Raw genomic sequence first — 23,159 nt, 5'->3', positions numbered from 1 at the left:
AACCGGGACATATGGGCAAATACAATACATGAGTTTTAATTATGGAGGCATGTATTATTTTAAAACTATAATGGCTGAAAACTGAGAAATAATGATTTTTTTTCCGTTTCTTTCTTATTCTTCCTGTTAAAATACATTTACAGTAAAGTGGCTCTTAGCAAAATGTACCCCCCAAAGAAAGCTTAATTGGTGGCGGAAAAAACAAGATATAGATCAGTTCATTGTGATAAGTAGTGATAAAATTATAGACTAATGAATGGGAGGTGAACATTTCTCAAGTGAAAACGACGGAACGCGAATGGGTTAACTTCGACACAGACTCAGCCTGACATGGAGAGTTTTTTTGCCGATCATATCCTGTTTACTGTACACTGCTGGAGCCTGGAAACAGCCTGTTCAGACTGTCCGCGTATGAAGAATGCGTATAAAATCAAAGAAACGCAAGTTCAAAAATGCATGCGTTTTTCTTGCATTCTAATGCGGTTTCTATTGCGTTTTGCACACACACGTGACCCGGGGGAAAAAAAAGAATTATGGGAACCGCAGAGAGAAACGTACGCTAAAAACGCAATAGTACGCGTTCTTGATACGCGTCCATAGACTTTCATTGCGTCTGTTTCTATGCGTGACGCACAGAACTGCGTGCAGCAATGCGGATAAGAAATGTATGCGTCTTATACGCATACATGTGAACTAGCCCATTCAAAAGCATTAGGAGCCGTTTCTATGCGTATTTGGTACCCGGACACGTTCCCTGAAAACGTCTAGGAACGCGCATAGTCTGAACAGGCCCTTAGCTGTAAGTTACTGAGCGGGGGGCACTCGGGGGGAGCACAGTGATTCCGGAGGGGGGGGGGGACGGACGTCTCCCGCCATGGGGCCCCATAATGTCCTGACATAATGACTAACATTTCTAATAACTTTCTTTTTTCTTCTGCGATTTAATCCAGATGAGAATGGAGATCCAACTGTTGCTTTCCTGTAGCTGATTCTTCCCATCTCTGCACTCTGTGTGTTTCTCTCTCTCTCTCTCTCTCTCTGACCACAATAACATAACACATATTTCAGGCCATCTCTGACAGCTTGGCCATGCCTGATGCAATCCAGCCCAGTAAGTAGCTCTTAGCAACTTCCATTTCATCCCCCCCCCCCTCCTCCCGTCTGAGTGGCTCTCCGGCGTAATCTCATGAAGCCAACGCCCTGTTATAAAATAAATCAGAATCACAACACAGACTGCTCAGAGCACACAGCGTGGTCCCTGCAGCATCCTCAGCCAGCAGCATCATGTTTCTGTCTCTCCTCCTCTCCATACTGGTCTTCCCATCTCACTTCACTGCAAGTAAGTACCTGAGCAGGTGTGTCCTCGCCTCGCCTCTGCCATGTGCTCAGCGCATTCTCCACTGGCGAGGAAACAAAAACGCTGCTATCATAACTGTGTTTTCATCATTTCATGCTGATTATTTTCTGTTTAAAGGACCACTATTGCAAAAAAAAAAAATAGGCAGTTAAAATCTGACAGAACTGACAGGTTTTGGGCCAGTCCATCTCCTCATGGGGGATTCTCAGGGTTTTCTTTGTTTTTAAAAGCATTTCCTAAACAGCAGTTGCAAAATCTAACTGACAATGTAGTGTGCAAGTGAGTAGGGAGGCTGACTGGTATCTTACTATTTTGGCAGTTAAACTGATGTTCAGAAACTGCTGTGGAAAACAAACAAAACCCTGAAAATCCCCCATGAGGAGATGGACTGGCCCACAACCTGTTGGTGCTGTCAGATTTTAACTGCCTACTTTTTTTTCGCAATAATGGTCCTTTAAAATCTTATTTACAAACTAAATAAGATTTTTTTTTTTAAATGCTGATATTATTGAAATGCAATAGTGATTCAAGATGCTAAGAACATGCAAAAGTCCAAAAAAAAAATATATACAAATATATATATATTTTTCATAATGTAAAGCTGTTTAAAGAGTACCTGAAATGATATGAAGGCTGACATTTATTTAATTTTAAAGTGGAACTCAGAACTTTCTCTCTGCTCTAAAAAATAAGCAGCAGCATATTAACCTTTAAAGAAAAATATTTATTTGTTATAGCTGATATAACTCCTGCAATAAGTCTGCAGTGTGTCTTATTCCTGCTTTCAGGGAAGCAGACATGGGGTTAACATCCCGTGTTTTACAAATCAGCTGCTCTGCCGAGGCAGCCAGCTGACACAGCTGGGAGAGAAAATTACAGTTGTGATTAGTCGCAGATGAGGGGGGATTAGACAGGCTAAACTCCCCAAAGACACACAGGGCTTGATTCACCAAGACAAATAACACGCCTTATCAGAGTAGCATAGCGAGCGTTACGATTATGAACCTGCAGGGGCTCAGGGCAGGACGAGTGGAGCTCTCGTCATTGCCAATTAGTCGGCATAAGTTCACTATGCTACTCTGATAAGGTGTGTCAACTCTGATAGGGCGTGTTATCTCTGATAAGGCATGCTATTTGTCTTAGTGAATCAAGCCCATTGGGTGCATTTTTCTATGTTTTCCTTCTGTCCTATGCAAGAGTTCAGGTCCACTTTAAACAATACACATTGCCTGGCAGTCGTGCTGATCCTCTGCCTCTCATACTTGTAGCCATAGCCCCTGAACAAGCATGCAGCAGATCAGGTGCTCTGACTGAAGTCAGACTGGATTAGCTGCATGCTTGTCTCAGGTTTGTGAGTCAGACACCACTGCAGCCAGAGAGATCAGTGGTCCTGACATCACACTGTGGGAGCCTTGCTGCATTGTGGGAAATAACAGCTATTCACAACTGCTAAAATTGCATCATCTCTTTCCACAGACATCACCTGTCAGCAGTAAAGATGTCGCCATGTGATAAATGTCAGATTGTAAATCAGGGAGAGGAAAGATTTTACAATCGGCAAATGCTGGCAAAATAATTATTGTACAAATTAAGCACGTTTTTCATTATGCCATATCACTGGAGTTCCTCTTTAAGCAAATACTCCAACTCATGCTTTGTTACATAGTTACATACGGTAGTTATTTTGGTTGAAAAAAGACATACGTCCATCGAGTTCAACCAGTACAAAGTACAACTCCAGCCCGTCCCCCACATATCCCTGTTGATCCAGAGGAAGGCAAAAAACCCTTACAAGGCATGGTCCAATTAGCCCCTAAAGGGAAAAATTCCTTCCCGACTCCAGATGGCAATCAGATAAAATCCCTGGATCAACATCATTAGGCATTACCTAGTAATTGTAGCCATGGATGTCTTTCAACGCAAGGAAAGCATCTAAGCCCCCTTTAAATGCAGGTATAGAGTTTGCCATAACGACTTCCTGTGGCAATGCATTCCACATCTTAATCACTCTTACTGTAAAGAACCCTTTCCTAAATAAATGGCTAAAACGTTTTTCCTCCATGCGCAGATCATGTCCTCTAGTCCTTTGAGAAGGCCTAGGGACAAAAAGCTCATCCGCCAAGCTATTATATTGCCCTCTGATGTATTTATACATGTTAATTAGATCCCCTCTAAGGCGTCTTTTCTCTAGACTAAATAAACCCAGTTTATCTAACCTTTCTTGGTAAGTGAGACCTTCCATCCCACGTATCAATTTTGTTGCTCGTCTCTGCACCTGCTCTAAAACTGCAATATCTTTCCTGTAATGTGGTGCCCAGAACTGAATGCTCAATTTTATGCGATTGCACAGGTGGCGCAGGCGAATCCGTGACATAGGGCACCAGGAAGCAAGGGGCAGGCAGCCACTGGCAAACTGAAGTAGTTAAATTGTCAAAGATGTAAATGGCAGCGGTCACAGACCCAGTCAGCGGCAGTGAAGGATATTGCAGGACAAGGAGAACAGCACAGGACATGGGAAACAAGGGGCGGGTGGGCAGTGAAGTTGGTGACAGTGGTCCTTGAGCAGTAACATGTACAAATCCGGCCCTGCTTTCCAGGAGTCCTGAAGGTGCGGACTTTCATGCAGTGATGAATCAGCTAATTACGATTACACAAAATTTCTCGTAAATGTTCACATTTACGCTTATACGTAATTACGATTTGTAAATTCAACTGATTTCCTATAGTGATTCGTAATTTTGCCTAAAATTTCGAGTAATTTTCACGTCATTTTGTGACGACTTTGGCAGCGAATAGCAAAGCTCCCATACAAGGTAGTGACACTAAAATTGCTACATATGCTAAAGGATACCCGAAGTGACATGTGACATGATGAGATAGACATGGGTATGTACAGTGCTAAGCACACACATAACTAGGCTGTGTTCCTTTTTTTCTTTCTCTGCCTGAAAGAGTTAAATATCAGGTATGTAAGTGGCTGACTCAGTCCTGACTCAGACAGGAAGTGACTACAGTGTGACCCTCACTGATGAGAAATTCCAACTATAAAACACTTTCCTAGCAGAAAATGGCTTCTGAGAGCAAGACAGAGGTAAAAAGGGGAATGTTTTTTAAACTTAAAAATGATAGTTTAAAAACCATATTTCTTTGCATATTTAAAATCGATTTTCTCAAAAACTATGTTTTTTTGACTTGTACCTACGATTCTCCTTAACATATGTACCAATTTTGGTAGCAATAGCATATATGCGGGTTTTACTATTAACCGCTAAAGTCGGCACAAAATTTCACAAATTTGCGCAAAAATTACATGAAATTTTGAAATATTACTAATACATGCAAAATTAATTACGATTTTCCCTGAAATTTAGCATTACAATTACGATGCGTAAATGCGAATTTCGATGCGACATTTCGGCCCACCACTGCTTTCACGGTGGGACCGAGGGCACGGCGAGAAGACCAGGAAGGCTCTATGGGATCCTGAGCATTCTCTCTGCATGGATGAATATCTAAAGTTTATTTTCAAGGTGGTTTTAGATTGGCTTTACTTTTATACGTGTGCATTGCCAGCACCACTCCAGATGTGTGGGATAACCCCTCCCTGTGGACAAAAGATGTCATTGCAGCCAGCTTGCTCAACCACCTAGGTGGGGTGAAAAGGGAGGCAACAAATGTTTACTTTCTTCTTGGTTTGTTTTGTTAGATAAATTTGAGAATTATTATGGTCATCTCTAATTTTTTTTAAATTCTAATATCTTTTTTATTTAATTTTAAAACAAAATAGAAAACATCCAGGTACTCCCATCTCTAAAGGCATGCACTGTAATTATGGGTATTTTGGACACCAAACCTTGGACTTGGTTGGTTTCTAGTAAGCTTCCTGAAAAAAAAAGGTAGTTTCAGAAGCTGCACATGGAAGTTAAAAAAATTCAGCTACAGTTCAGTTATTGATGATATATGTTACTAATATGTTTGTACTATTGTAGAGTTATATTTTACATGTGGTTAAAATGGTTTTAAAGTATCCTGTGATCGATAAGGCTGTGTTCATTGTGGTGCACTGTGGTGCGGCATAATGGCCACTTTTGCATGAGCTAAATATTTATGTAATGTAATCATACAAAAAGATAGACCACGGATCCAGAGCTAATTCAAAATATTTATTATAATCTAACTCAGTGCTGTCCAATTTCACGGGCATGGAGGACCAATTTCTTTTTCGGACTACATGGTGCAGGCCAACTTCAATAAATACGGCTCTTGCAATTCACTGTGCTACCCGTATTTAGCATACCTTTTCACTGCACCTGTGTGACTGCACATCGTATTATTTACCAGCAGTCACTGCATACCTTCTCACTGCACCTGTGTGACTGCATATTGTATTATATACCAGCAGGCAGTGCATATATTTTCACTGCACCTGTGTGACTGCACATTGTATTATACCGCCAGCAGTCACTGCATACCTTTTCACTGCACCTGTGTGACTGCACATTGTATTATAGCAGCAGTCAGTGCATACCTTTCACTGCACCTGTGTGACTGCACATTGTATCATACCATCAGCAGTCACTGCATACCTTTTCACTGCACCTGTGTGACTGCACGTTGTATTATAGCATCAGTCAATGCATACCTTTCACTGCACCTGTGTGACTGCACATTGTATTATATACCAGCAGGCAGTGCATATCTTTTCACTGCACCTGTGTGACTGCACATTGTATTATACCGCCAGCAGTCACTGCATACCTTTTCACTGCACCTGTGTGACTGCACATTGTATTATAGCAGCAGTCAGTGCATACCTTTCGCTGCACCTGTGTTACTGAACATTGTATTATACCAGCAGTCAGTACCTTTCACTGCATCTGCACATTGTATTCAGAATCAGAATCAGAATCAGCTTTATTCGCCAAGTATGCCAGAGGCATACCCGGAATTGTTTTTGGAGCACATGGCAAGGCGTTTGTACATACATACATAAAACTTACATACATACGGCGTAGGGTGGGCTACATAAACATGAAAAAAGAAAAACATGGTAAGAGGCATTCAATCAATCAAGGGAAATATGCATTTCACAAGCAACAAGCTGGCCTGTAGGGGTCAGTTGGAGTTCAGTTGGAGTACCGCTTGGGGGAAGAAGGTACTCCAGCGTCTGGTGGTTCTGGTGGGGACGGCCCTGTAGCGGCGGCCCAGTGGGAGGAGCTTGAAGAACCGACTGCCTGGGTGGGAGGGGTCAGTCGATATTCTGGTGGCCCTCGTCCTCATTCTGGCCGCGTGGAGGAGATCGAGGGGTGGCAGTGGCAGTCCGATGATCTTTTCTGCAGTGCTGATTACTCTGTGGAGTTTGTACTTATCGCTAGCAGATGCCCCTGCGTACCAGACGATGAGGGATGAGCAGAGAATGGACTCCACAGTGGCAGTGTAGAAACTCCTGAGCAGCTCGCGTGGGATGCCAAATTTTTTCAGTTGGCGCAAGAAGAATTAACCTCTGCTGTGCCTTTTTCTGCGTTATTGTGGTGTTCTGCCCCCATTTTAGGTCTTTAGTGATGGTAGTGCCGAGGAATCAGACACAGGGGACCCTGGAGACTTCGTTGTCCCCTATGAAAATTGGATGGAGAGGGGGTGGGCGTCTCCTGAAGTCCACTACCAGTTCCACTGTCTTTGCCGCGTTGAGGACTAAATTGTTATCTGTGCACCAGTTGCAGATCCTGTCTATCCCGCTGCGGTAGGCATCCTCATTGTTACTGCTGATGAGTCCAATGATTGTGGTGTCATCCGCAAACTTGATGACCTTGATAGAGTCGTCAGTTGAGGTACAGCTGTTGGTGTACAGGGAGAACAGGAGCGGGGACAAGACACACCCTTGCGGAGCACCTGTGTTAGTAGTTCTCACCTTGGAGTAGCAGTTGCCCAGCTTGACCCTCTGCGTTCGATTGGAAAGGAAGTCGCCGACCCACCTGCAGAGGGAGGGTGCTACTCCCAGCTGTGCAAGGTTGGCAAGCAGGATGTCCGGGCAGATGGTATTGAAGGCGGAACTGAAGTCCAAGAACAGGAGCCTGGCGTAGGAGTTGGGCCTGTCGAGGTGCTCCGTGATGTACGCCAGACTGATGTTGATGGTGTCCTCCACCGACCGGTTTGCCCTGTATGCGAATTGATGTGGGTCAAGGAGGGCGTTGGTGGAGTGCTTCAGGGAGGCAAGGACCAGCCGTTCAAAAACCTTCATGATGGTGGGAGTTAGGGCCACTGGTCTGTAATTGTTGAGATCAGTGTTACCCGTCTTTTTGGGGATTGGGATCATCGTGGACCTCTTGAAGCAGGAGGGGACCTTGCTCTCCGTAAGAGATCTGTTGTATATGGAGTTGAGGACAGGGGCCAGCTGGTCTGCACACACCCTCAGACAGATTGACGTCACACCATCTGGGTTTTTTAGTTCCCGATTTAAGGCATTTCTGGCAGCTCTGAACTCCTCCAAGGAACCAGACTTGTGCGCCGCCTCCTTCAGTTTCCTGAGCCGTCTCAACTTGCTGTTGAACCAAGGCTTGTTGTTGGGGTACACCTTGAAGGTTTTGGTTGGTATGCAGGTGTCCTCACAGAAACTGATGTAGGAGGTGACATTCTCTGCCCATTCCTCCAGGGAGGGAGCTACCAAGGCTGACCAGTCTGTACAGTCGAAGCATGCCTGGAGCTCCAGCTTTGACTCCTCTGTCCACCTTTTGGTTGACCTGACGACGGGCTTGATGGTGTCAAGGTGCCTTCAGTCACTGCATACCTTTTCACTGCACCTGTGTGACTGCACACTGTATTATAGCAGCAGTCAGTGCATACCTTTCACTGCACCTGTGTGACTGCACATTGTATCATACCATCAGCAGTCACTGCATACCTTTTCACTGCACCTGTGTGACTGCACGTTGTATTATAGCATCAGTCAATGCATACCTTTCACTGCACCTGTGTGACTGCACATTGTATTATACCAGCAGTCAGTGCATACCTTTTCACTGCACCTGTGTGACTGCACATTGTATTATTTACCAGCAGTCACTGCATACCTTTTCACTGCACCTGTGTGACTGCACATTGTATTATATACCAGCAGGCTGTGCATACCTTTTCACTGCACCTGTGTGACTGCACATTGTATTATAGCAGCAGTCAGTGTATACCTTTCACTGCAACTGTGTGACTGCACATTGTATCATACCATCAGCAGTCACTGCATACCTTTTCACTGCACCTGTGTGACTGCACATTGTATTATATACCAGCAGGCTGTGCATACCTTTTCACTGCACCTGTGTGACTGCACATTGTAATATAGCATCAGTCAATGCATACCTTTCACTGCATCTGTGTGACTGCAGTACACACTGTATTAGTCCAGTTAGTGCATACCTTTCACTGCACCTGTGTGACTGCACATTGTATTATACCTGGCAGCCACTGCATACCTTTTACTTGAATGGATGGCAGACTTGCCCTCCACAACAGATTCTCGTTAAAGGATTTCAAGTGTATTTGTGTAACGATTGTGGAACTTTCTCCGTGATCAGCGCACAACGCGTGCGCTGATACGGCGGAAATCCTCCACAAGCGTATATTTAATACAAGTGTCAAGAACAAAGCGGGTTGGCACTACTATGGGAGCGGGTACTCTGCAGTGGTCATTGGTCCCTCTTCCAGCTGAGCGTGCTCTGGTGATAGAATATATGTTGTAACAGGAGGACAGAACACTGAAGAAACCGGCACTGCTGAAAAGCTGTGTTTTAATGAAGCGTTTGGTCGTAGTACAAAAACATGCAGTGAGGCAATCGCAATGCTGCAGTGATACAGTTATAAAAACAATCAGGAGGGATACCTTGTGGTGCGGTGGGTGCGGTGGGTAGAACCACCCGGCACCCACCGCACCACAAGGTATCCCTCCTGATTGTTTTTATAACTGTATCACTGCAGCATTGCGATTGCCTCACTGCATGTTTTTGTACTACGACCAAACGCTTCATTAAAACACAGCTTTTCAGCAGTGCCGGTTTCTTCAGTGTTCTGTCCTCCTGTTACAACAAGCGTATATTTGCAGGCACCCAGCAAAAGGTGCTACGCACTCGTAGAGGGAAAATTCCTGTCGGCAGATGGCGCTGGGGAGTGCAGAGGAACCAATCCTCTGCACCTCCACAAATGCCAGACAGGAATTTGTACGAAGCGCAGAACCCAATCGCAAGAGAGGCGATTGCGAATGAGAACGAGCAAAGGGACAGATTGTATGTGTGTGCGCCAATCTAGTTGCCACCCCGCGACCGCGCACACACAACAGCAGATATGAAATAGGAACGCGATCGCGAGAGGTGCGATCGCCAGACGTGACACAAGGCAGATCAGAACAGAATACGAGGTTAGCAAAGGCACAGCAAATAATACAATGATAATAACAAGGAAAATAACAAACGCTAGCTAACCGCGGACACCGCACTCATTCGCAACAGTGCACGTGGTTATCCGCGGTCTCCACGTGATAAGCACAATAGAGACAAGCACGCCTAACTAACCATTGACAGACAAACATGAAACAGAGGACACGTACGCTTGCTTAACGGTTACCTCACCGAGCCTCCAGCAAGCGTAGCAGACAAGACAGACACACGAAAACAGGGACAAGCGAGAGATGGGATCCCCAGCGCTAGCGAACAGTGGCTAGCGCGATCCCAGGAGACAGAACAGAAGGATCCCCAGCGCTAGCGAAAAGTGGCTAGCGCGATCCCAGGAGAAAGAACAGAAGGATCCCCAGCGCTAGCGAAAAGTGGCAAGCGCGATCCCCGGAGACAGAACAGAAGAGATAGCTGGTAGCTACTAGTGTTGGGCGAACATCTAGATGTTCGGGTTCGGGCCGAACAGGCCGAACATGGCCGCGATGTTCGGGTGTTCGACCCGAACTCCGAACATAATGGAAGTCAATGGGGACCCGAACTTTTGTGCTTTGTAAAGCCTCCTTACATGCTACATACCCCAAATTTACAGGGTATGTGCACCTTGGGAGTGGGTACAAGAGGGAAAAAAATTTAGCAAAAAGAGCTTATAGTTTTTGAGAAAATTGATTGTAAAGTTTCAAAGGAAAAATTGTCTTTTAAATGCTGAAAATGTCATGTTTCTTTGCACAGGTAACATGGTTTTTACCGCCAGGCAGTCATAAATGTAATAAAGAGAAGAGGTTCCATAAACAGGGACCGGTAACGCTAACCCAGCAGCAGCAGCAGCACACGTGATGGAACAGGAGGAGGCGCAGGAGGAGAAGGCCACGCTTTTTGAGACACAACAACCCAGGCCTTGCATGAGGACAAGAAGCGTGCGGATAGCATGCTTTTTACCGCCATGCAGTCATAAATGTAATAAAGATAAGAGGTTCAATAAACAGGGACCGGTAACGCTAACCCAGCAGCAGCAGCAGCACACGTGATGGAACAGGAGGAGGCGCAGGAGGAGAAGGCCACGCTTTTTGAGACACAACAACCCAGGCCTTGCATGAGGACAAGAAGCGTGCGGATATAGCAGCAATGCTTTTTGCCGCCATGCAGTCATAAATGTAATAAAGAGAAGAGGCTCAATAAACAGGGACCGGTAACGCTAACCCAGCAGCAGCAGCAGCACAGAGCACACGTGACGGAACAGGAGGAGGCGCAGGAGGAGAAGGCCACGCTTTGAGACACAACAACCCAGGCCTTGCATGAGGACAAGAAGCGTGCAGATAGCATGCTTTTTACCGCCATGCAGTCATAAATGTAATAAAGATAAGAGGTTCAATAAACAGGGACCGGTAACGCTAACCCAGCAGCAGCAGCAGCACAGAGCACACATGATGGAACAGGAGGAGGCGCAGGAGGAGAAGGCTACGCTTTGAGACACAACAACCCAGGCCTTGCATGAGGACAAGAAGCGTGCGGATATAGCAATGCTTTTTGCCGCCATGCAGTCATAAATGTAATACAGATGAGAGGTTCAATAAACAGGGACCGGTAACGCTAACCCAGCAGCAGCAGCAGCACAGAGCACACGTGATGGAACAGGAGGAGGCGCAGGAGGAGAAGGCCACGCTTTTTGAGACGCAACCCAGGCCTTGCATGAGGACAAAAAGCGTGCGGATATAGCAATGCTTTTTGCCGCCATGCAGTCATAAATGTAATACAGATGAGAGGTTCAATAAACAGGGACCGGTAACGCTAACCCAGCAGCAGCAGCAGCACAGAGCACACGTGATGGAACAGGAGGAGGCGCAGGAGGAGAAGGCCACGCTTTTTGAGACGCAACCCAGGCCTTGCATGAGGACAAAAAGCGTGCGGATATAGCAATGCTTTTTGCCGCCATGCAGTCATAAATGTAATACAGATGAGAGGTTCCATAAACAGGGACCGGAAACGCTAACCCAGCAGCAGCAGCACACGTGATGGAACAGGAGCAGGCGCAGGAGGAGAAGGCCATGCTTTTTGAGACACAACAACCCAGGCCTTGCATGAGGACAAAAAGCGTGCGGATATAGCAGCAATGCTTTTTGCCGCCATGCAGTCATAAATGTAATACAGATGAGAGGTTCAATAAACAGGGACCGGAAACGCTAAACCATCCCAGATGTTCATTGGTCATGTTACTTGGTTGGGGTCCTGGAGTGTTGCGTAGTCATTTCCAATCCAGGATTGATTCATTTTAATTTGAGTCAGACGGTCTGCATTTTCTGTGGAGAGGCGGATACGTGAACCTTGCAGGCAACGGCATTCTTCAAGCTTCGGGTTATTTTGCTGACCACGTGCTCATGCAACTCAGGCACTGCAGAGCGCGCAAAGTGGTAGCGGCTGGGAACCACGTAACGTGGGATGGCCACTGACATCATGCCCTTGAAGCTGTTTGTCTCCACCACTCGATATGGCAGCATTTCGCAGGCCAGAAGCTTGGCTATGCTGGCTCTTACTGCCACGGCCCGGGGGTCATTTGCTGGCAATTTCCTCTTGCGCTCAAACATCTCCGAGACAGACAACTGAACCGTAGGGCTGCACAACGAAGGGCTGTTGGTTGTTGTGTTTGATGAACACTGGGAGACCTCAAGAGCACTACTCCGGAAAGTGACAGTGTCAGCGTCATCTGATTTTTTGGAATGTTTTGAACCACGCAATGGCTGGGCTACTGCTGCTGCTGAGGCGGGTCTGGTGGTGAGTCTGGTGAACCCAAGGGAGGCAGTGTTGCTGGTGGTACCCTGTCCTGCCGCGTTTGCCCACAGAGTGGGATGTTTGGATAGCATGTGGCGGCTCATGCTGGTGGTGGAGAGGTTGTTAATACTTTTCCCCCTGCTCAGGCGGGTCTTGCACACCTTGCAAATCGCCATGGTAACATCCTCAGTGCAGTCTTCAAAGAAAGCCCAGAATTTGGAGCACCTGCCTTGCTGGCGATTTCTGTTTGCGCCTCTTTTGCCTCTCACTTGAACTTCCACGCTTGTGGTGCCTGAAATTGCGCGCCGCCTACCTTGTGGCACAAGGCGAACTCGTGCAGCAGTGGGTTCTTCAACAGACTCATCTGTGCTGCTGCTACGACGGCGATGTTCTCGTTCACAAACAAAATCTGGGTCTATGTCCACATTGTCCATACCCTCCTCTTCCATCTCCTCAAACTCGTCATATGTCATTGTGGGGGGCCGCCGCCGTGGAGTACAGCTCCCCAGCACAACCGTCAGGGGAAACACCTCTTCCCTTGCCCCTCCCTCTTTCACCGGATTTCTTCCTCATTTCACTTATCCTTACAGTACACGCTGACTGGCAGCAGTACAGTGGCAGTACAGAAATGCTATACAGTGGTGGGTGAGCGGTGTACCACTATTGCCAGCAGCGACACAGAGCACAATGCTATACAGTGGCGGGTGAGCGGTGTACTACTGTTCCCAGCAGACAAAGAGTGGCAGTAAACACAATGCTATATAGTGTGGCTGAGCCGTGTACACAGAGTGGCAGTAAACACAATGCTATATAGTCTGCTATATAGTCACCCCGAACGGGGTGATGTTCTGCAGCACCCGAACAGTGGCGAACACTGTTCGCCCAACACTACTGGGAACGCAGATTTTAGTACCTAAACACACGATACAACATGTTTTCCGGGGTCGGACTCTGAGGCACATACAGATGGTCCCGATCATCATCCTCATCATACAACTCTTCTCCTGAGTCTGACCCACCCACCACCTCTGCCACCCCAACATCCCCAGACACAGTCACAGACCCCTCATCGTCCTCAACATTAACTTGGGATGCTGGCCTGAGCCCGACCTCCTCCTCCACATCAGGCCCCATCATCCCCTCAATGGCAGCCCTCATTAATCGCTCTGGCGCCGGACCGATGGACACAACGTTCTCCTCCGGGGAGGGCTGCTGCTGACCACTGGCTGCTGGGGTGGATGTTATAGCTTGCGTGGGGCGTTGGCTGTTGCTGTTGTTGGGAGTGCTGCTCACAGCGGAGGTCTCTGAGGAACTCATGGTGAGCTCATATAGTGGTTGACGGTGAGTGGAGTATTACTGATCCCAGCAATATACACACTGACTGGCAGAGTACGCAATGCTATATAGTCTGGCTGAGCCGTGTACACAGAGTGGCAGTGAACAATGCTATATAGTCTGGCTGAGCGGTGTACACAGAGTGGCAGTACACACAATGCTATATAGTCTGGCTGAGCCATGTACACAGAGTGTCAGTAAACAATGGTATATAGTCTGGCTGAGCGGTGTACACAGAGTGTCAGTAAACAATGGTATATAGTCTGGCTGAGCGGTGTACACAGAGTGTCAGTAAACAATGGTATATAGTCTGGCTGAGCGGTGTACACAGAGTGTCAGTAAACAATGGTATATAGTCTGGCTGAGCGGTGTACACCGAGTGTCAGTAAACAATGGTATATAGTCTGGCTGAGCGGTGTACACAGAGTGTCAGTAAACAATGGTATATAGTCTGGCTGAGCGGTGTACACAGAGTGTCAGTAAACAATGGTATATAGTCTGGCTGAGCGGTGTACACAGAGTGTCAGTAAACAATGGTATATAGTCTGGCTGAGCGGTGTACACAGAGTGTCAGTAAACAATGGTATATAGTCTGGCTGAGCGGTGTACACAGAGTGTCAGTAAACAATGGTATATAGTCTGGCTGAGCGGTGTACACCGAGTGTCAGTAAACAATGGTATATAGTCTGGCTGAGCGGTGTACACAGAGTGTCAGTAAACAATGGTATATAGTCTGGCTGAGCGGTGTACACAGAGTGTCAGTAAACAATGGTATATAGTCTGGCTGAGCGGTGTACACAGAGTGTCAGTAAACAATGGTATATAGTCTGGCTGAGCGGTGTACACAGAGTGTCAGTAAACAATGGTATATAGTCTGGCTGAGCGGTGTACACAGAGTGTCAGTAAACAATGGTATATAGTCTGGCTGAGCGGTGTACACAGAGTGGCAGTACACACAATGCTATATAGTCTGGCTGAGCGGTGTACACAGAGTGGCAGTACACACAATGCTATAGAGTCTGGCTGAGCGGTGTACACAGAGTGGCAGTACACACAATGCTATGTAGTCTGGCTGAGCGGTGTACACAGAGTGGCAGTAAACACAATGCTATATATAGCGTGGCTGAGCGAGGTGCACAGTGGCAGTACACACAATGCTATATAGTCAGGCTGAGCCGTGTACACAGAGTGGCAGTACACACAATGCTATATAGTGTGGCTGAGCGAGCGGTGTACTACTATTCCCAGCAGACACAGAACAGTAAACACAATGCTATATAGTGTGGGTGAGCGAGCGGTGTACCACTATTCCCAGCAGACACAGAACAGTAAACAGAATGCTATATAGTGTGGCTGAACGAGCGGTGTACCACTATTCCCAGCAGACACAGAACAGTAAACAGAATGCTATATAGTGTGGCTGAGCGAGCGGTGTACCACTATTCCCAGCAGACACAGAACAGTGAACAGAATGCTATATAGTGTGGCTGAGCGAGCGGTGTACTACTATTCCCAGCAGACACAGAACAGTAAACAGAATGCTATATAGTGTGGCTGAGCGAGGTACACAGAGTGGCAGTAAACAGAATGCTATATAGTGTGGCTGAGCGAGCGGTGTACTACTGTTCCCAGCAGCGACACACAATGACTGGGGGGGACCCTGGCTAGCGTGGCTGGAGAGCGAACTACCCTGCCTGCCTACCCAAAGCTAAACCCACAGAGAAATGGCGGAGATATGACGTGGTTCGGGTATTTATTTACCCGAACCACGTGACCGTTCGGCCAATCAGAGCGCGTTCGGGCCCGAACCACGTGACCCGTTCGGCCAATCACAGCGCTAGCCGAACGTTCGGGGAACGTTCGGCCATGCGCTCTTAGTTCGGCCATGTGGCCGAACGGTTTGGCCGAGCACCGTCAGGTGTTCGGCCGAACTCGAACATCACCCGAACAGGGTGATGTTCTGCAGAACCCGAACAGTGGCGAACACTGTTCGCCCATCACTAGTAGCTACTGCTGCACCAGCTATACTCCAAGAACAGAGATCAGAAATCAGAACCATTTCCTGTCGACCACCGTTGGGACAGGACAATGGCAAAAGAACAAACAAACAAACAGATAAACAATCCTAACTGCACTAGGAAAAACCTGCCTAGCGCAGATTCAGGAATTACTCTAAGCTGATCTTCAAACAAAGAGCATGGCTGACACTCCCGGCAGGAGTGTTACACAGGACAAATCTTTATGAACAGCAAAGCATTGTGGGAAAGACACAATAGAGAGTAGATACGTAGAGTGGCACTAGATACCCTGGTGGGCAGATCCAAGGGGGTAGCAGGAGTTAGAAGCTGTGCCTCTGGATCACTCAGCATATAATGTGGTAACAAGAGAAAAATAGAGAACCGGGCACTAGCCAGCAGGAATTGCTGCACACAACACCTTTATTACATCCCCAAGGTTCCTGACAGATTATTGCAAAAGCCTGACAGCCGTTTCACTGATAGAACTGCTTCTTCAGAGGCAACAATAGCACACAAAATTGGCAAAACACATGGTTAAATACAATTTCAGATAAGGAATAGTAGGCTTACCGCACTTCCTGAACGCCCCACCGCCGAGCGCGCGCCCAATGACGAGCGCCGCCCCGAGCCGCTGATTCGCAGGCAGACAGTGACGTCACCCTTTCGGGAACATCTAACAGGACATGCCTGATTGGTCTGCGGTGATTCCTGACATCTCCCTTTCGGGAGCGTGTAGTAGACGGAGCCTCATTGGTCCTCAAAGGGTCAGGTGACTCCGCCTCTATTTCCCCATTATCATCTTGCGCAGCGGTATCGATGGGGAGTATGGGCTGGCGTCTAGTTGTCTAGGCGACCAGTCCTGAAGCGCGGCGTGCCTGCAAAAGATAAACAAAACAAAACAAAACAGAAGCACCGGTTAAAAACATTATAGCGAAGCAGATATAAAACATTTAGATATAAAAACACCTAAGGGGAGAACAAAACTTTTTGCATAGAGAAAACCAGATATGTGGACGACCCACCACAGTTACATCAAAATACCTGGATGTTGAGTTTTAAATTTTAAATTTTAAATCATCAGCATTAAAGAACCCCTCCAGACCTTCTATCCCAAAGAGAACAAAGGACATCCCAGTGTCAGGTACAGGGTAAATAAGGGGAACCCCCACTATTAACCAACTCAGGAAACTCTGAGCATACGTCCCAACCAGGGTCCCATCCCTTAAGTAGGGCAAAGCCCATACCCCGATGCTCTGTTCTTAGGGACCAGGTCTGGAGGAGAACAAGGAGAAAAAGGTTTAAGAGAGAAGAGGAGGAACAGGGACCTACAGGGAATAGGGAGGAATAGAAAGGAAGACAACGAGTGTAGGGGGAGTTGGGGAGGAGGGGAGAGAGAAGGGGGGGAGGGGGGAAGAGAAATAGGAGAACAGTAGAGCGACATAAGCTGTAACCAGCATTACAAAGTTAATGTTTATCAAGAAAACACCATAGCTCATTACGTTCATTTAGTCCCAGTCTCCCACATGCCCCGGTCTGCGAGATAAGTCTAGCTTCCTCTCTGCGTAGACACAACTCCCGGTTTCCCCCTCTATGTGGAGTATCCACAATTTTCAAACCACAGAAATGTAGGCAGTCAGCATTGCCCTCGTGGACTTCTCTCGCATGAGATATTAGTCTGCCTGCCCCCTTCCCAGTTTCAATCGATTTATAGTGTTCCTGAAATCGCTGTTTAATGGGTCTAGTCGTTTCTCCTACATAAAATCTTCCGCAGGGCCAGATCACCACATATACAGCAAACCTAGAGCCACAATGTATAAAATCTTTGATTGGCACTGTATGTCCTGCCAACAAGATTGATTTTCCTGGAATAAACTGATGACAGTGAGTACAATTCAGACAGCGGTAGTTGCCCACAGGCCTCATAGCAGTAAGCCCGTCTGGTTCCTTTTTGGTCTGAAATTCACTGTTGACCACCCAGTCACCGATTGTACGTGCCCGTCAGAAGGTGACTAGTGGTCGTTCACTCAGGGTCCCCCCCCCCCCCCCCCCAGGTGGGGTTAGACCTTAGGTCGGGCCAGTGTTTAGTGACCACCTCTTTGATCTTTGGTGCCATAGGTGAATAGTTGAAAATAAAGGGGACCCTATTTTTCGCTTCTCTGGATTGGTCCATACCAGATCGATTGTTTTTAATCTTTTTCATCTTTAGAAGGTCCCTCCTTCTTTTCACATTAGCCTTATTGAAGGCCTCTACCAATAGCGAGAGGGGATATCCCCGATTTAAAAATCTCCTTGCCAATTCCTTACTCTGTTCCAGGAAATCTTCTTGCTTACTATTGTTAAGTTTTAAACGTAGGAATTGGCTGTAGGGTATCCCATCTAACACATGTTTTGGGTGATAACTGGAATAGGAGAGTAGGGAATTCGTCGCTGTGGACTTACGATATCCTCTCGACAATACCCTATCTCCCTCCACATATAAGGTCAAGTCCAGAAACTCCAGTTTCTGACCTCCCCATACCCCTGTAAATTTCATGTTTAGCTCATTGATGTTCAGCCATTCCACAAATTTATAGAAAAGTCCCTCTCCTCCGGTCCATACCATGACCACATCATCCATATATCGGTGCCATAGTCCAATGGCGTGGCGGTAGGGATTCACGGCCGAGTAAACATACTCAGCCTCCCAGTGGGCCAAGAATAGATTGGCAAAAGTCGGGGCCACCGAAGTCCCCATCGCCACGCCAGAGGACTGCCTGTACCATTGGTTGTTGAACAGGAAGGAGTTATGGGCGAGCACAAACATTAGGCACTCACCCACAAACGTTACCCACCGTTCATCCCTCCCCTGTTCAATGAGGAAGGTTTCAATGACCTTCACCCCCTTTTCCTGGGGGATTCTGGTATACAGGCTTTCGACATCGATTGAGACCAGACTATAGTGATCTTCCCAGCGGATGGTTGGTAATAGTCTCAAGGCGGCCAAGGTGTTAGCCAAGTGAGAGGGGACCCTCTCCAAAAATGGTCTTAATAAATAGTCCAGATACTTGGACAGGGGCTCCGTGATCGAGCCCCTGGCTGACACAATTGGCCGACCTGGAGGGTTTTCCAAATTCTTGTGGACTTTAGGGAGGAAGTACCAAACGGGCTTCTTAGGGAAGTCAGGGTGGAGGCCCTCACCCAGTTTACGGGTTAACCAGCCAGCTTCCACCCCCTTTCTCAAGAGGGTGGTCAATTGCTTTTTGTATTGCTGCGTAGGGTCTCCCCGTAACTTTTCATAGAACCCCTCCACTCCCTCAAGTTGTCTCAAAGCCTCCCGTAGGTACCCCTCCCTTGACATTACCACCAAGTTGCCACCTTTATCTGCTTTTTTCAGAACAATTTCATTATTCTGGCTCAGCCATTTCAAGGCTGCCATCTCTTTGTTGGTCAGATTCTGTGTCACCTTAGGATCAGTGGTGCTCACCGCCAGGTCGTGATCACGCTTACGCGTGGATTCACGACCATTTTGACGCATTCCGCCTCGGACACGAAAATCCGTGAATAGATTTTCAACCACGAAAATCTGCTTCGGCTACGCGTGAATGCAGACAGAAATCCGCATTTACGCTCGTGAAACCCGGCGCTGAAGTCGTGGTTTGCGGAAATGCGTCAAACTATGCGGAAGTGACACATTGCAGGCCAATCAGAGTGCACCAGCCAGGCCCTAGCAACCATTCACAGGAGGGGAGCTATGCCCTCCCCTCCTGAATATAAAGCGGCGGCCATGATGGAAAAGCTCTGTCCTTGCTAGACTGTGGTGCTGAGAGGATTATCTCCAGGCCATTGTTGTTTGAGCAAGTGCATTTATTGTGTTAAAAACAAAGCGTTTTTTTTTGCTAACACTGCTCTTATACTGTACACAGTTAGCTAGTCAGTGAGTGATTGCTGTAGTTAGTTGTAGTCAGTGTAGTGTAGTGGGAGTGTGGGAGTCTAGTGATTATTTAACTGTGTGTAGTGCAGGCAGGTTCAGTGCTGCAGTGTAGTCAGTGTAGTGGGAGTGGGGATTATCTGTGTGTAGTGCAGGCAGGCAGGTTAGTGCAGCTGCAGTGTTCACTTGCATATTCCAGTGACAGTTATACACTTGTACTATTTGCAGGCAGCCAGTCACACCGCTGGCGCCGCCACTCTCTGCCAGCGCTGTTCATTCATTCTGTCAGTGACCTTGTGCCGTGCCCAGTGCCCACTGCTCGCTCGCTGGCATATGAGCATCTCATTACACAGTGTGACATCCTTGTGTGCCCACTGCATCCTTCAGTGACCTAGTTGTATATCCAGTGCCCACTGCTGTGCCCACTGCATCCTTAAGTGACCTTGTACTGTGCCCACTGCATCCTTCAGTGACCTAGTTGTATATCCAGTGCCCACTGCTGTGCCCACTGCATCCTTCAGTGACCTTGTACTGTGCCCACTGCATCCTTCAGTGACCTAGGTGTATATCCAGTGCCCACTGCTGTGCCCACTGCATCCTTCAGTGACCTTGTACTGTGCCCACTGCATCCTTCAGTGACCTAGGTGTATATCCAGTGCCCACTGCTGTGCCCACTGCATCCTTCAGTGACCTTGTACTGTGCTTACTGCATCCTTCAGTGACCTAGTTGTATATCCAGTGCCCACTGCTGTGCCCACTGCATCCTTCAGTGACCTTGTACTGTGCCCACTGCATCCTTCAGTGACCTTGTACTGTGCCCACTGCATCCTTCAGTGACCTTGTACTGTGCCCACTGCATCCTTCAGTGACCTAGTTGTATATCCAGTGCCCACTGCTGTGCCCACTGCATCCTTCAGTGACCTTGTACTGTGCCCACTGCATCCTTCAGTGACCTAGTTGTATATCCAGTGCCCACTGCTGTGCCCACTGCATCCTTCAGTGACCTTGTACTGTGCCCACTGCATCCTTCAGTGACCTTGTACTGTGCCCACTGCATCCTTCAGTGACCTAGTTGTATATCCAGTGCCCACTGTTGTGCCCACTGCATCCTTCAGTGACCTTGTACTGTGCCCACTGCATCCTTCAGTGACCTTGTACTGTGCCCACTGCATCCTTCAGTGACCTTGTACTGTGCCCACTGCATCCTTCAGTGACCTTGTACTGTGCCCACTGCATCCTTCAGTGACCTAGTTGTATATCCAGTGCCCACTGCTGTGCCCACTGCATCCTTCAGTGACCTTGTACTGTGCCCACTGCATCCTTCAGTGACCTAGTTGTATATCCAGTGCCCACTGCTGTGCCCACTGCATCCTTCAGTGACCTTGTACTGTGCCCACTGCATCCTTCAGTGACCTAGGGGTAATTCCAGTGCCCACTGCTGTGCCCACTGCATCCTTCAGTGACCTTGTACTGTGCCCACTGCATCATTCAGTGCCGTTGTACTGTGCCTGGTGCATCCTTCAGTGACCTTGTACTGTGCCCACTGCATCCAGTGATTCATTACTAGCAACATGTCTGGCAGGGTTTGCCTCAGCCACTTCTGGGACTGCTCCACGTCCAGGGAGAGGACGCCCAGCTGTACGTGGTCGTGATGCAGCAGAAAGGGGGGCAGCAAAGCCTGGGCCGAGTCAGCGGACGCCATTGTCCAAATATTTTAAAGTTTCTGGTCCCCGTGTGGTGGTTGAGCAAATGGAACCTGACGTACTCATGGACATCATGACTTCCTCCCAGACCTCTACTGTGAGCACCACTCCAAGCAGCAGCAGCAGCAGCAGCCAACGTCCCACGCTTGTTGTGACATCCACCCCAGCACCCACTGGTCAGCAGCCCTCCCAGGATGACAGCGTTCTGTCCCTCAGTCCGGCTTCTGGGAACCTGCTGATGCAAGAAGCTCAGGACTTACTGGGGACTGATGTGGCAGAGATTGAGATCGGGCCACAATCACAAGCGTTGTTGAGTTCTGGTGATGAAGAAGAGAGGTCTGTGTCTGGGGATGTAGGGACAGAAGAGGAGGCAGGGGAGTCAGAGGAAGAGCTGGATTATGAAGATGCTGCTGATGATGACGACGTTGTGGACCCTAACTATGTGCAGCCTGCTGAGTCCGTGGAAGAATGGTCAGAGGCAGAGCAGGATGACGAGTCACCTCGGCCTAGGCAAGGATATCGCCATATGTCAGGCAGGGGCAGGGGCATCGGCAGCAGTGGGCGTGGAGGAAGTAGACAGGACACTGCTTCAGCCGGCACCACCACCATGCAACCCCCGGCAACTACTACCACACATTGTTCCGCTGCACCCTCTGCTAGTGGGGGCCGCAGTAAATTAAAGTCACCAGTGTGGGATTGCTTTGAGGAATGTACTGATGACAAAAGGTATGCTGTGTGCAGGTTATGCAGCAAAAGATTGAGCCGTGGGAAAAGTCTGAGCAAGATGGGTACCTCATCCCTCCAGGGCCACCTGAGAAGCCGCCACTGCCGCGAGTATGCGGACTTTAAGAGGAAGCAGGCACTGCTGGCAGGGGTTCCTGAGAGCAGAAGGCCCACCAGCGCAGCAGCATCATCCCTCCCTCAGGGTCGTGAATCCCCCACAGCAGCAGCAGTAGTAGCACGCAAGCGCTCTTCCACCTCGGCTACTCAGGACACAGACATTGAGGCTGGCAGCCAGTGTTCGTCTCTCTCCTCTGTCTCCCCTGCATCCCAGCGTCGTCAGACCCTGCTGAGCGACACCTTTCAGGGTCTGACCAAGCCTCTGCCTCTAAGCCACAGGCGGATGCGCAAACTAAATGGCTTGCTGGCCCGGGCCATGGCATCACAGCTGCTTCCCTACTCCCTGGTGCAGGAGGGGAGCGCCATGCGGACGCTGCTCCAATTTGGCATCCCCGAGTGGCAAGTCCCCAGTCGCCACTATTTCAGCAGGAGCGCGATCCCAGCACTCCACAAGTTTGCGGTGGAAAACGTGGCCCGTTCCCTGGACTACTCTGTGGGCAAGCGGGTCCATGTGACCATGGACTCGTGGAGTAGCAGATTTGGGACAGGTCGCTACCTGTCCTTTACGGCCCACTGGGTGACACTGATGGAAGGGAGGGAGGACAAGAGCGCATCAGCCCAGCTAGTGGTGCCACCACGCGGGATCAGGGGGGATGCAGAAGGGTCCTGTCACGACACTCCCTCTGCACCCGGAAAGCAAGCCCACCTCGGCAGCAGCAGCGCCAAGCCTCGGCACTGCCAAGCCCTTTTAAAATTGGTGACCCTGGGGAAGGAGAGGCTTACGGCCACCAACGTCCT

At 48.3% G+C, this 23,159-nt stretch overlaps 1 protein-coding gene across 1 annotated transcript in view; it reads left to right on the top strand.

Annotated features, from left to right (window-relative positions):
* Positions 1-1,247: 1,247 nt before the first annotated feature.
* The window catches only part of LOC137523089 (phospholipase A2 inhibitor gamma subunit B-like), an 83,199-nt gene continuing 61,287 nt past the window's right edge, over positions 1,248-23,159 (top strand). Inside the window, exon 1 of the mRNA XM_068243298.1 lies at positions 1,248-1,339. Coding sequence (XP_068099399.1) covers positions 1,285-1,339 — 55 coding nt within the window. The 5' untranslated portion in view covers positions 1,248-1,284. The remainder of the gene's footprint in view (positions 1,340-23,159) is intronic.

This window comes from Hyperolius riggenbachi, chromosome 6, assembly GCF_040937935.1.
Source record: "Hyperolius riggenbachi isolate aHypRig1 chromosome 6, aHypRig1.pri, whole genome shotgun sequence".
Taxonomy (NCBI): Eukaryota; Metazoa; Chordata; class Amphibia; order Anura; family Hyperoliidae; genus Hyperolius; species Hyperolius riggenbachi.
Note: the sequence above shows the minus strand (reverse complement) of the source record. Positions and strands in the feature narration are given on the sequence as shown.